The 15,343-nt window shown below is 42.4% G+C and overlaps 1 protein-coding gene across 3 annotated transcripts in view; it reads right to left on the bottom strand.

The window, feature by feature from the left end:
* The window catches only part of RALGAPA2 (Ral GTPase activating protein catalytic subunit alpha 2), a 175,859-nt gene that overhangs the window by 65,841 nt on the left and 94,675 nt on the right, over window positions 1–15,343 (bottom strand). For all 3 annotated transcript variants that reach the window (XM_033154123.1, XM_033154121.1, XM_033154122.1), the window contains 6 exons: window positions 12,829–12,966; window positions 8,939–9,122; window positions 6,953–7,724; window positions 2,734–2,805; window positions 1,670–1,793; window positions 308–463 (listed from right to left, as the gene is read on the bottom strand). In XM_033154123.1, the coding sequence (XP_033010014.1) occupies window positions 308–463; window positions 1,670–1,793; window positions 2,734–2,805; window positions 6,953–7,724; window positions 8,939–9,122; window positions 12,829–12,966 (1,446 nt within the window). The remainder of the gene's footprint in view (window positions 1–307; window positions 464–1,669; window positions 1,794–2,733; window positions 2,806–6,952; window positions 7,725–8,938; window positions 9,123–12,828; window positions 12,967–15,343) is intronic.

The following is a 15,343-nucleotide window of genomic DNA, read 5'->3' as shown; positions in this document are numbered from 1 at the left end:
ATAATATTTTAGTTTCCCGTTTGAATGTATACTTTATATTTGACTTTCTTCTGTAATGTTTTACTCTGGATTGTTTTATTTGATATTTTAATGTTGTTGTAAACTGCTTTGAGATTTTTTTCCTTAAAAATATGAAGTGGTATAGAAATGAAATTAAGCAAGCAAGGATCACTGAAGTGTGCCATTTTGTTTAAGTTCTTAACCAATTTCTGTGCAATTCAAGTTCTGCGTACAACATTTGAAAATTTCCCTGTCCACATGATCCATAGCAAATATCTTTAAAGGAGCACTACATTGTAGGACTTACCTTTTTGGTCAGTGAGTCATCTGAATCAGAGGGCATTCGTGTAGACACATGGAAAATAACTTCTGCAGTAGATGTAGCATAATATGGTGCAGTTTGGCCTGTGCTGCCATTACGCTGAAGGCCCCCCATAAATCCACAGTGAGTTGAAAGATCAACCTTAATTAATCAAGTAAAAACAAAGAATTTACTCTCAATCTGCAATCCTAAGAAATTCCAATTAAACTAATGGGGCATTTCCATGCAAATAGGTTTAGAATTTACATTTAATGACAATTCTAACACTGGAGATAGAGGTATTGTTTGCTGCATATTAAAATGTAATATTTTTATACACTTTTAACTTCTCAAAAATACATTATTAAAAAAGGTTTCTTAGTATTTCATTGAACTGTGTGGCAAAATAGCCTCTCAAATTGAATCATTTTTGTGTTTTTCTTGTGTCTAAAAGTCATACAATTGTATATTTCAGTGACCTCAACAATAGAGTGCGTAACATGAAGTTCACTTCTGAAGCTTACTTACTATAATTTACATTTTAGTCCCTGCAGAGCAAGGGCCTGTATTGTTTTATACTACTCTGTAATGCACCATGAGCATTGATGCAGCTTAATAAGAAGTAACATTTCCCCCGAAACAGAAATCATAAATGCACAGGCCCAACAGAATAGAATCTCTCACACTTCAGCTGCCTCCAGACCTGTTTATCACAGATGCCACAGCTCAAAATGTGTCATCAAACAAGCCACTTCCCATGTTCCAGTAAGAGAGCCAAGCTGTCGTGTCTGGTGTCAGGACCTGGCATAGGAGCCATCTTCACGGGACTGTGGGAACCTTGGCCTCCACAATCTTTTTAAGCAGAGGGCTGAGCCCCCCACCCAATGTTGTGGGAGAAGAGGAGGGCCCCCCCCCCGACGATGTGGGCTCCACTGCCTGCTTGCCCCACCCCTGCTGCAACAACCAGGCCAAGGCCTCTGCCGCTTGCACCTCTGCAGTGACCAGGCCAAGGCCTCCACCATGAGGCCTCCACTGAGGCCTGCCACAGCCACCCCCCGGAAGCTGGGCCATACTTGTGGAAGCACACCTGCAGCCCCAACGGAGTCCCCGACCTAGTTGCTGTGGAGGCCAAGCATGGAACCCAACGTCGAGCAAAAGGGCCACTGGGTACCAACAATATGGGGGCCAAGTCAGTGCCTCTGGTACCTGGCATGTTTGTTTAGGCTCTACTTCAAGTCTATCATTGGCCGTGCATTGCAAGAATAAGTGGTCAACTGCCAAACAGTTGAGAAGTTGCTACATTGCTCCAAATATGGCAATTAATTCATGGGCTGAATTATCAAAATTAAATATTTGGCTAATAATTACCTCCCAGCCAAGACCAGCAACAAACTCTTCATATGCTTGGCTTCCTTTTGAATTGGACAATATTGAACATTTATCTTCCTGTCCTTCAGCAATGTAAAATACTGCAATCTTGTGAGTTTCACGGCTGCAATTGGAAATAACAAAAAACCGAAAGCAACCATAAATGAAACTATTAACATTGATTTTTGTAAATATGTGAAACTATTCTGAAAATGACATGTGGTATGACACACTAAAATGTTTTTGAATGATTTCCAGAGGAGAGTGAACTGACCCACAGCCATGGTGGAGTTGGTAGCTTCTACTTTCCCACCTGAATGACCTAGACACAGTGTTGGGGGAAAGTGGCAGCAGCCATTTCTTTCCTGAAATGCTCTTGAACAACATTACGTTCAGGGAATATTGCTTGGGAGCTCTAGTTTATGCTTAGCTTATGCCCCAAATTCTACATCTTAAGCTCTTCTTCATACTTTTTCAACAAACTGAGCCAAAGTTAAAATTTAGACCATGGGTAGGCAACCTAAGGCCTGGGGGCTGGATGCAGCCCAATCGCCTTCTCAATCCAGCCCGCGGACGGTCCAGGAATCAGCATGTTTTTACATGAGTAGAATGTGTCCTTTTGTTTAAAATGCATCTCTGGGTTATTTGTTGGGACTGCCTGGTGTTTCGACATGAGTAGAATGTGTGCTTTTATTTAAAATGCGCCTCTGGGTTATTTGTGGGGCATGGGAATTCGTCCCCTCCCCAAATATATAGTCTGGCCCCCCACAAGGTTTGAGGGACAGTGGACTGGCCCCCTGCTAAAAAGGTTTGCTGACTCCTGATTTAGACCCTCCACTAATTTAGTACTTGAAGCCAATCCAAAATTGTTTAAAGACTGTTCTAATATGGAATTTCTTCAAAAATATCCATTTACAATTACTATTTAAATTGGACCATGCTACAAGACATATAACATTTAAATAAAAATAAACCTAACACATTTCATAAACATAAAATAATAAACTGGACCTCATTCTGTAAATGTATCCATAAGTGGTTGCCTAGCTAAAAACTTAACTCACCATTGCCTTGAGTCCAAGTTTTTCAGCTCTCTCAACAATTTAGAATTTTTCTTCAGTAGATGAAAGCTTTTTCTATGGATATATGGAACATGTTATGGTGGGAAAGCTTCACAATATGTAAGCATTGTAATTTCCTTATATCTTTCAAGTAACCAACAGGAAAAAATTATAAATGCATTTGCATTACATAATTTTGAAAATATCAATATATTTATTACAATAAAAAGCCTGAAGTTTGAATTGTTGTTTCCTCCACCTGCCAGTAATCAATCATTCCAAATCCATTTCCCAATCCACTACCATCTCCTGGGAATCACTCAAAATACAGTGGTGCCTCGCTAGACGAAAATAATTCGTTCTGCGAGTATTTTCGTCTAGCGATTTTTTCATCTAGCGAAGCACCAATGCAAACCGCGGTTTTCACTAGACGAAAAAAAAAATCGTCTTGCGAGGCAGCCCCATTGACAAATTCGTCTTGCGGGGCAGCCTTCCGCTAGACGAATGCCTTCGTCTAGCGAGTTTTTCGTCTAGCGAGGCATTCGTCTAGCGGGGCACCACTGTACAATATCCAGATTACTTGGGTGAAACATAGTCCTGCTGCGCCATGCAAGTATGAGGGGCGCTTGATTAGCCAGTATATTCTCAATCCCTCTAGTACTTGTATGCAACTGTAAATATATCATCTTTCCCTTTTCAAAGTAGAATATAACCCCATCCCACAAAATTCCAGCTGAAAATACGGTAAAGTTGAAATCAGATCTTTCCAAATTATTCCCTACCCCCCTTACTTTCCTTTGTAAAGGCATGGGGAAATAGTTTCCTGACCATGGAATGGCGGGAAGATCTCTTGAGTCAAATGGCATTTGAGAAACACAGAACAATACTAACAAAGAGTCTTGTGGTGTATTAAAAACAAACAATGGTATAATGGTATATGCTTTTATTAACCAGAGACCCTAGTCCAGTGATTCACAAACTTTTCTTCTCAAAGACCACCTGAATATTGCCAAGTCTTGGCAGACCTCTTAATGATTTCTCTCTCTGTTGTAGCAATTGTAATGTGCTGTGCTAACTGCTGTATGATTTTTAATTGTATTTTTATTGCTTTTTATTTCTTATATATTGTGTGTTATTGATAAATTTTATTCTATCAATTTTCATTTCATTTATTTCGATAAATTTAACTTCCTAATTCTAGCTTTCAGTTATGCTACTGCTAATTCTCTCTACTCCTTTCAAGCTTAATAATGCATAAAGAAAAACATGAAAGGATGGGGAAATTTGTTCTTTTTTTGGCGATGTATTTCCATTATCAGAAGCAAATATTTTATCAAGGCTAATTCTAGCCTCCCATCAGGTAAAAGACACAAAAGAATGGCAATAGCTTTCCTCTTTCTGGCTGCTAATTCTGTCAACTCCTTACAAGTGGGCTCCTCTTTCTTCCTCTTGCTCTGTCTTTCACACTTGATATATAGAACAGCCACTGCTCCCTCCTCCCTCTGTTCACAGTGGCTGTTCCTGCTATTCTTCACAGACCACCTGCATATATCCTGTGGACCACTGGCAGTCTGTGGACCACAGTATGGGACCCCCTGCTGTAGTAGTAGTAGTAGTAGTAGTAGTAGTAATCTGTAGCCCACACATCTGTCTGGGTTGTCCCAGCCACTCTGGATGGCTTCCAGCATGTATAAAAAACAGTAAAACACTAAACCTTAAAAAGCTTCCCTATACAGGGCTGTCTTCAGATGTTTCCTAAATGTTATATCTCCTTAACTCATCTCCTTAACATCTGATGGGAGGGCGTGCCACAGGGTGGGTGCCACTACCACTGGTTCCCTATAGCTTCACTTCTTGCAGTGAGGGAACCACCAGAAGGCCCTCAGTGCTGGACCTCAGGCTGAACAATGGGGGTGCAGGTGCTCCTTCAGGTACACTAGGCTGAGGCTTTGAAGGTCAGCACCAGCACTTTGAATTGTGCTCAGAAACATACTGGGATCATCTTTCAGGACAGTGTTATATGGTCTCGGCGGCTGCTCCCAGTCTCCAGTCTAGCTGCTGCATTCTGGATTAGTTGTAGTTTCCAAGTCACCTTCAAAGGTAGCCCCACGTAGAGTGCATTGCAGTAGTCCAAGTGGGAAATAACCAGTGTATGTACCACTCTGGCAAAACAATCTGCGGGCAGGTAGGGTCTCAGCCTGTGTACCAGATGGTAGACAGCTGCCCTGGACACAGAATTCACCTGTACTTCCATGGACACTACAGCTGTGAGTCCATAATGACTCCTAGGCTGTGCGCCTGGTCCTTCAGGGGCACAGTTACTCCATTCAGAACCAGGGAGTCCCCCACACCTGCCCACTCCCTGTCCCCCAGAAACAATACTTCTGTCTTGTCAGGATTCAACTTCAATCCATTAGCTGCCATCCTTCCTCCAACCGCCTCCAGGCACTCACACAGGACCTTCACCGCCTTCACTGGTTCAGATTTAAAAGAGAGGTAGAGCTGGGTATCATCCGCATACTGATGACAGCCAGGCCAAACCCCCTGATGATCTCGCTCAGTGGCTTCATATAGATGTTAAAAGGCATGTGGGAGAGGACAGAGCCCTGAGTTACCCCACAAGTGAGTGCCATGGGGTCTGAACACTCCCCTCCAAACACCACTTCCTGGACATGGTCCAGGAGGAAGGAGCGGAATCACTGTAGAACAGTTCCCCCAGCTCCCCCCCCCCAGACGGTCCAGAAGGATACTGTGGTCAATGGTATCAAAAGCCATTGAAAGATCCAGCAGAACTAGGAAACAGCTTTCACCTTTGCCTCTAGCTTGCTGGAGATCATTGACCAGCATGACCAAAGTGGTTTCAGTCCTAAGACGAGGCCTGGACCCTGACTAGAAGGGATCCAAATGGAATATTTGAGACTGGGCAATAATTGGCCATGGTGGCTGGGTCCAAAGATGGTTTTTAAAGAAGCAGTTTAATAACTGCTTCTTTAATTGGGTCTGGGAAGACTCCCTCGCAGAGGGAAGCATTCACCACCCCATTGCCTAGCCCATCCTGCCTCGCTTTTATCAAGTTTCACTCGTTCAAGCAGTCTTTCCACATCCTCAGAGGTAACAGACTGAAATTGATCCCATACAACCTGACTAGAACAGAACTCTGGCACTCTCCCACCCCAGCCTGTCCCAACGGTGGAGTCTACCTCTCTGAACCTGTCATAACAAACATGGTAGTATTTCAGACACCACAAGACTGTTGTTTTTGTTGCCGCAGAATATCACAGCTGCCTCTCAGGAATTTGTTACAATGAAAAACAAGCATGCATCACACTTAGATGGGTTCCTGAAGAAAAATCAGGGTGACAGGAATCTGGCAATTGTAAAGGGTTTCCCAGCTGAAATATCACATTTTTACTTACTGTACATTCCTGTTCCCAAATGAGGCCAGAGGACAAGTTTCAGCTATAGGGAAGCATCTCTTCTTTGTGAAAGCCTGAGTCATCTTCTAACTTGACTAAGGGAAGGAGACTCCCAGAATGACCTGTCAAAGCAGCTACCCCTTAACCCCCAGTCTCACTAACAGTGAACTGTTGAAACCAACATGGCAATACAAGATATGTAGACAGGGACATCACTCTCTGGCTCCAACTACCTCCTGCACATACATCTGAGTCTGTGGCCTAAGCCTAAACACTCAATGGAAGCAATCCATTATTTTTTAAAGTAGATTCTTTCTTTTTGGTTTATTAATTGCCCTGTCCCTTTTTTGGGGTCAATCCATACAGATACTACTAGGTAATAAAAAAATCTAGAAAGCATTGTGGCTGTAGGTGGGAGACGTTCTGGAAAAATTGTCTGTTTCTTTCCCAAATGGTTAAGAGAAATACTCTGTATTAAGCCAACTCTCTCGCTCCCCTTCCTAATCATATTTCTTTTGCCCAATATCCCTGGCATGGGAGCCAGAAGTGAAGAGGAAAAAAGAAAGAAATTAAAAAAGAGAAAAGAAGAAAGATGTTAGAAAAAATTAACCACAGAGAGTTAAAAGAAACTCTGCAAATCTAGCTTCTGGCCACTCTAGGAGCCCAGAAGCACCCTCCCTTTCAAAAGTTTTTCTGCTTTCCACTGAGTGGAGGTGCTTTTCTGAAAATGGGGACTTCCATTTGGCCTCCTTGATGGAAAGATAGTATTATTTCTAATAATAGCAGTAATCTAAAACCCTACTTACCTTTTATCCCAAGAATTCATTCCCAAGTCATTTAGCAAGAGCCTACATAAATGAAATGGTGCTTGGAGCTGTGCAGGTCTTGGTGCCTTTTGACTTTCAACTTTCATACTGAGATTGAAACTGCATCCATGTGCATACTCATTTTCTATGCAACTCTGCTGCATTATTGCTTCTAATATATTTTTCTCTTGGTCATGGTTCATGACATATGGCGATGGCGATGGCTCATTCAATTTTAGTTGTGGATGTAAAAGGCACTCAGGGCTACTATTGCCAATTCTCTCTAGCAATTTATCAAGAGCATCTTCTCCTTCATATATCTGAATGAAGTCCATTGGAGGCTCAAAGTTCTGCTTATGATTGTCCAAAACTGCAGTGGATATTCTTTTATTTTGATTTGGTAGACTACCAGCTAATGGTCCATGCATCAGCCTTCCATCCCATGAATACTTCCCTGAGATATCTCTAACAATTACTCTTACTTTAGAGAATGCTGCTGCTGGTTCATTGTCTATCTCCTTTTCAGAAGGAATTTGAAGATAAGATATAAGAGTATTGTCATTAAATACAAACAGTTGTAAATTTGGGCTTCTGAAAACTTCAGAAGACAGTTCTGAAGAGTCCACATATGAGTTGTTGTGATTCTCACTAATAAGGCTGTGCAGAACAGCAGGTCCTCCATTTAGGGGATAATGGCCCAAATTGTTTACTAGATGTGCCATTATCATTCGTGCAGTCAAAGGTATTAATTCCAAACTCCTTCTTCTCCTTTCTGAAAGTAATTTAAAAAATAAGCAAAATAAGCCAACTAAAATATGCACAAAGATCAAGGTAAATCCTGTTTATACATGGCTCTGAAATTTGGGGGATGATGCATACTCTGATTTGGAGTCAATCCAGCACAAATTTTAGGAGGGATACTAGAAAGATCTAAAAGCACACCATCTGCAGTCTTGGAAGTAGAGAAAGGCCCATTCCTAATATATTTGAGGATAGTGATTAGGTTATTTACTCACTGGTTGAATATTAAGCCAGGGATGCAAATGGAAGAATCAGGAATGTACTCCAAAAAATTGATAAATAGTAATTTATTATCATAGTAAGTAGTAAATTATCATTTAACTTCCCTAGTATCTCCAAACAGGCCTAGAAGGAAACCAGTCTGAAATCCTTGGGAGCCACATACATCTCAAGCTGCTGGTGTCTATGTTGGAGAACCCTTCTATGCTATATTTCTGTAAGTTTGTGTTATTCACAGGCCCTTTCTTGCATGGAGATAAATGTGTGGCAGCAGTTAACCTGAATGAGGTGCCAGTGTTTTAGTGTGCTCCTATTTGCATGTGTCAACTCAGAACGGGATCTCAAAATAAGAAACCTGTTGGCTCAGCTAGAGTCTGGGTTTTGTGACAGAAACACTGGCTGTAAGCCAAAATAGTCATATGCAGAAGGGCATTTGTTGCAACATTTATTTACTACAATTTCTAAAGCAGTGTTCACAGAAGGGGAACTTCCACTCCCTCTTCCCCATTTCAGCAATCCTCCCCAGAATGCCCGGAGTGTGGGGTAAGGAGCTGCAGTGATAGAGGCAATCAGGTGGAGATAGCAGGCACAAGTGAGGTCTCCTGCTCATCCAAGCTACCTCCATCTAGCTATGGACCTTCTGATATCTTAATAGTGTAGGCTAAACCTAAATAGTAAATGTGTTGTAGCTAGATAAAGTTCTTGCAAAACATGCACTTTTCTCATAGAGAGCTCTCTAGAACTGTTTCTTAATGTATTAAAGCTAAAATGTCTTCTTGTTCTTCAAAGTAGATCCTGGATTCAAGATGGTGGCGACAATGGCAGCATTAATCAAACCCTCCAGTTTTAGTTAAGTTTTATGGTTTTAGCTCCATTGTTTTAAATGTTTTTAAACGTTTTACAGCTTAGGCTTATTGCTGCACCATTCTTCCCACCTTATTTAGCTTATTTCAAAGTATTTATTACCTTCAGCAACAGTGAGTAAGTTGCTCAGATCCGTAGAAGACTGAAACTGCACGGGTTCGGAATTCCTAACATTTCCAAGTGGCAAAAATGGATCATAGATATCACTAGAGAGGTCTGCAAGGCTTAAAAGGTAATGACTTTGCTGTGTATATGTGTTTGAGCCATGAACACAACTATGCAGGACCTGGAAAAAGCAAAAGGAAAGTGAGAAATAAATCACAACAGAAAATACTACACTATACTGTTGTTCAGTAGGTTGCATGTTGGCCATATCCAAAACTCCTCCAATGGTACCACAAACATAAAAATAAATAAATGTGACAAATAAATACTTGTTCTTGGGAGCTTCAACTAGAAGTTGAAGTGAAGCAGACAGAAGGTACTGGTCTCTTGGCCCGTCAAAGGCGTGTCAGGCTCCTAACACTGACATCAAGCCAGGTCAAATGCAAGACACCATGCTGCCTGCTCATCACAGGGGCCAAGACTGCACACTTCCATTCTCTTTGTGCTTGAAGCAAGCTCTAAACCATGAATAGTCTCAGATAGTTCACTTGATTCCTGGTTCAAATGAAATGACAATTGCATTAGGGATGGCGTGCCCAACAATTTGTCCTGAATAATGTCATCACAGCAGGATGCCACTTTTTCATGATCTAGGTCCATTCTGCTTCAGCAATAGTGGAAAACCTCCAGGCACCAGAGGTTGGTCACCAAGCTATCCATGCCCATCTTTTCTGTGTCTGATGTCGTATATGACATCAGCCATGGTGCAGTTCAAGCCAAAGCTGCTGCGGAAGACTGCACTCTCAATTCTTCTTTTGAAACCACAAACTGAATTGAATCTGGGGCTCCAAAGAAATAATTGGGAACACTCTTCCCAATTCTTCCTTAGCAGCTGCAGACTGAAGTTACAATCACTCAACACCATATTATTTATTTTATATATTTAAAAGCATTTCAATATCAATTAATATTTCAAAAATTTCATAAGTGGTGTATAATCCAAAAAACAAAGAAGACATCATTAAAACAATAACATGGGCCCACGGGTGTAAGGCAAGTGGCTACACCCATTTATTCTCCAGCTGGATCCAACCCAACCCTTCAGATAAAGGAAGCATGCAGACACACTGAATGGCATGGTTCCTATTCATGCCAGTTGATTGACTCATTTTGTTTTCTTGGAAGTCGATTAAATGTTTAATTCCTAACAACCTTTGAAAGCATGTGGAGGCTTGTTTGTGCAGGGAAAAAATGGAATTTTATAAAATAATGCATCCATTTAAAAATAGAGACTATCAATAGTTTGAGTACATTTATAAATAAGATTCTGCTTTTCTTAAATAAAGCTTTTGAAAACTAATATTTTCTCCACCCCCATCATTCTGCCCAGACACTGAGGTCCAGCTCTGAGGGCCCTCTGAGGGCCCTTCTCCACACTGCGAGAAGTGAGGTTACAGGGAACCAGGCAGAGGGGGCCTTCTCGGTAGTGACACCCGCCCTGTGGAATGCCCTCCCGTCAGATGTCAAGGAAATAAACAACTATCTGACTTTTAGAAGACACCTGAAGGCAGCCCTGTTTAGGGAAGTTTTCAATGTTTGATGTTTTATTCTGTTTTTTATCTGTTGGAAGCTGCCCAGAGTGGCTGGGGAAACCCGCCAGATGGGCAGGGTATAAATAATAAATTATTATCAGCATCATCATCAACAACAACTTTTTTGATTTGTCTCAGTAAGTACAAAAAGATGTATAAAAGGATGCTCAGAAAGATGCAAAGAGCAGGAATGAGAAACCTATTTCAGCCCAATATCCAGACTACAACTTTCCCAACCTTCCAGGGGATACATTCCAATGGTGGATGGGGTGGGGGGAGCCCAAAAGAAAAAATGTAGACACCAGGCACACAGCACTCCCCCCCCCGCCTCTCTCTCACGGGTTACATGCAGCCACAAACTCATGCACTCCCGCATATCAGAGAGGCAGGTAGGCACGCGCGCGCGCACACGCATGCACGCACGCACGCACGCACACAGCATTTCTGGCTCTTTCCACTACAGTGCTGGGAAGTAGGTGGCTGGAAAGATCATTCTGCCTGTTCTTTAGAGAGCTCTCTAAAGAGCAGGAAGATGGATTTTTATCTCTGCACCTTAGCGCTAAACACCACAATGCTAGGAGTGGAGATAAACCCTCTGTCTGCTCCTTAAAAGGCAGCATTTTCACCCAACCCAGCACTGGAGCATGGTAGGGAGAAATGCTGCCTTTTACTGCTAAAGAGCATATGAAGTCAGGTGATTGGCAGGTGGACACCATTTCTTCCTAATCGATTTAGTTAGGCTCATGGGCTGGGCTTCTCTACTGCTACTGTAGGGGTTAGTTCCCACTCAAATCCAATGAATCAAGCAATCTGAATAAGATACAAAATAAGTTAATTCCCCCCCCCCCGGATTAATGAATTTAATCAAATCTAGCTCAAAAGCAGAAAATATCCCACTAATATTATGGTTTATATAATATAGAACAGGATATGGAACAACTGATTGGTTCAAAATTGGGAAAGGAGTACGACAAGGCTGTATATTGTCTCCCTGCTTATTTAACTTATATGCAGAATTCATCATGCGAAAGGCTGGACTGGATGAATCCCAAACCGGAATTAAGATTGCCGGAAAAAATATCAACAACCTCAGATATGCTGATGATACTACCTTGATGGCAGAAAGTGAGGAGGAATTAAAGAACCTTTTAATGAGGGTCAAAGAGGAGAGCACAAAATATGGTCTGAAGCTCAACATCAAAAAAACTAAGATCATGGCCACTGGTCCCATCACCTCCTGGCAAATAGAAGGGGAAGAAATGGAGGCAGTGAGAGATTTCACTTTCTTGGGTTCCATTATCACTGCAGATGGTGACAGCAGTCACGAAATCAGAAGACGCCTGCTTCTTGGGAGAAAAGCAATGACAAACCTAGACAGCATCTTAAAAAGCAAAGACATCACCTTGCCGACAAAGGTCCGTATAGTTAAAGCTATGGTTTTCCCAGTAGTAATGTACGGAAGTGAGAGCTGGACCATCAAGAAGGCTGATCGTCGAAGAATTGATGCTTTTGAATTATGGTGCTGGAGGAGACTCTTGAGAGTCCCATGGACTGCAAAAAGATCAAACTTATCCATTCTCAAAGAAATCAGCCCTGAGTGCTCACTAGAAGGACAGATCCTGAAGTTGAGGCTCCAGTACTTTGGCCACCTCATGAGAAGAGAAGACTCCCTAGAAAAGACCCTGATGTTGGGAAAGATGGAGGGCACAAGGAGAAGGGGACGACAGAGGATGAGATGGTTGGACAGTGTTCTCGAAGCTACTAACATGAGTTTGGCCAAACTGCGAGAGGCAGTGAAGGATAGGCGTGCCTGGCGTGCTCTGGTCCATGGGGTCACGAAGGGTCGGACACGACTGAACGACTGAACAACAACAAATATTATAGTTTACTGCTGTGGCCTTTGCCCACTCATTATAGAGACGCCGTACTGGGGGAGAGAGAGAAAGGGTTAATAGGCTGACCAATAAGAAAGCCCAGGGGCGGAGCCTAACTGTGTTTAAGGCTCAACACAGCGGTTTGGGCAGTTAGTTCGGTTTGTTTATTGTGGTGGGAGGCATAGGAGTCAGAGTGAGTTAGAGCTCTTTGTTAATACGTTACAACCTGACAGTCTGAATACCGTGTATTACCGGGGAAACCTGGTTGGTGGCAGTGGAAGAGATAAGCCGTGGTGGTGCAGGGTCAAGAGTCTGTGGAATGACCGGGGACTGTGTGTGAATGCCACAACTGCTTAATAATTTTGCCTTTGATCATAACAAACAACATAATTAAGCAATAGGAGGAGAATCATATACTTACCCTATATATGTAATCAAGCAATGGAGCTTTAGAAGAATGTGGATCTTCAAGACTTGAGGTAAACACAGGCTCCAGCAGCATTTTCACGGGTAATGTCATGCACCAGTCCAACAAACAAAGTAATAACGAAACTATAAACTAAATCAGAAATATGTAGATTACATTAGTTCTACTTAGAAAATACGAAAACCTTGATAAAGTAAGGGAAACCATATATGCAAATGAATGCTGCATGTATGCTTCCTTGAGCTGATCTGTCAGATCCTAAAAGTCGGTCTGTTTACCGTTGTTGTTAATATGAATAGAGATGTATAATGGATTGTATATATTTGTTCCACTATAAGTCTTCACAGAAATATTGACAGAATTTAGCCCATGTTAATTATTGCAAGTTTTTACAAGATATATGGAGCGCTATTTAGGAATATACCTGACTATTCTGGTGCATCAGGTATGTGCTATATGTAATTAATATAAAAATAACAGATCCTCAGCCTGGATTCAGGAGTTATTTAGGAAAACTAGGCTTGAGACTGCATGTAATTGGTGGATAAAAGAAAATGTAAATAATTGTTTTTTAATATTATACCACATTGCTTCTAAGATCTGTTTTCCATTATCTATTTTCAAGTGGACTATAATATGCTGCTTGGAGATACAGATCATCTAATATTGCTTAAAGAAGACAAAAAAAGGTAAAGGTAAAGGGACCCCTGACTGTTAGGTCCAGTCGCGGATGACTCTGGGGTTGCGGCGCTCATCTTGCATTACTGGCCGAGGGAGCCAGCATACAGCTTCCGGGTCCTGTGGCCAGCATGACTAAGCCGCTTCTGGGGAAACCAGAGCAGTGCACAGAAATGCCATTTACCTTCCCGCCAGAGCGGTACCTATTTATCTACTTGCACTTAGTGCTTTCGAACTGCTAGGTTGGCAGGAGCAGGGACCGAGCAACAGGAGCTCACCCCATTGCGGGGATTCGAACTGCCAACCTTCTGATCGGCAAGCCCTAGGTTCTGTGGTTTAACCCACAGCGCCACCTGTGTCCCAACTAAAGAAGACTATTACAACATTAACATATTTGGTGAATTTAAATCTCTTAAAAATCTGAACAGGTGGTTGATCTTTCTTTTAATTAATAAAAAGTTTTCCATTTTTAACGCTATTGTGACTTTAAGCCATGCTAAAGTCAAAACGTGCCTGACATCATCAGGATATACTAAGCCAGGGGTCGGCAATTTTTTTTTAGCAGTGGGCTGTGGAGGGCTGAAGAAGCAGAACCGGGTGTGTGTGTGTGTGTGTGTGTGTGTGTGGAGCTGAAAGAAGAGGTGAGGGGGGCAAGTAGTTCTCCTCTCCACCCCCATTCCCACCAGCAGCGTTTTACCTTCCCAGGGGTTGCCACCACCACCACCACCGCCACTTCTCATGGGTAGGCAGAGTGAGCTTGTCCACTCTGCTCCCTGGTCCACAGGAGCACCAGGGCGGCGATGGGAGGAAGAGGCTGAGCGGCAGCAGCTCTACCAATCAAACGCCACGCCTGGTTTACCTCAGCACGGCGTGGGGCCATCTCTGCTAATCAAACGCCGCTGAGGTAAACCAGGCACGGCGTTTGAGTGGCAGAGCTGCAACCACTTGGCTTCTTCCTCCCGTTGCCATTGCCGGGAGTCTCGGCTTCACGGCGGGTTCCGGCTTTGCAATGTGGGCCGGATTTAGGACCCAGGTGGGCCCTGATTCAGCCCGGGAGCCATAGTTTGCTGACCCCTGTACTAAGCACATCTGGATTATATTGATAACAAATGTTGAACTCTGTAGATGTGTGATATACAGGGGTTTGGGCCCTAGCACTGGCAGCCCAGGCTAAGATTTGGGTGAAACTTCACAAAAAAACCTTGCACAAGTTGTTCTGTTTGATGTTGAAAATATTGATGTCTTAATGTTGGGTTCAAAAAAATAGGGGTCGTTTTATACATAGGGGCGTCTTATATACCAAAAAATAAGTGTATGGACAACGTTGACATGCATAAAGTAATTGAGTTCATACACTTTACAGCTCCAGAAAAGTATTTCAGCTTTGGGATATAATCTATGTTTATGTAAATGCTTATTCTTGTTGGATTTATGATGTAATATTTTTTAGAATCGTAGAATGGAAGAGACCCCAAGGGTCATCTAGTCCAACCCTCTACATTGCAAGAATTGCAACTAAAGCATCTATGACAGATGGCCATCCAACCTCCTGAGGGAGACCGTTCCACTGTCAAACAACTCTTACTGTCAGAAAGTTCTTTTTGATGTTTAGTTAGAATCTCCTTTCTTGTAACTTGAAGCCATTACTTCAAGTCTTACGCTCCTGAGCAGGAGAAAGCAAGCTAGTTCCCTTTTCCATGTGACAGCCCTTGAGATATTTGAACATGATTATCATATCTCCTCTCCGTCTTCTGCAGGTTAAACACACTCAGCTCCATCAACCATTGCTAATAAGGCTTGGTTTCCAGACCCTTGATCATCTTGCTTGGCC

Source organism: Lacerta agilis, chromosome 7 (assembly GCF_009819535.1).
Source record: "Lacerta agilis isolate rLacAgi1 chromosome 7, rLacAgi1.pri, whole genome shotgun sequence".
In the NCBI taxonomy this organism is placed as follows: Eukaryota; Metazoa; Chordata; class Lepidosauria; order Squamata; family Lacertidae; genus Lacerta; species Lacerta agilis.
Note: the sequence above shows the minus strand (reverse complement) of the source record. Positions and strands in the feature narration are given on the sequence as shown.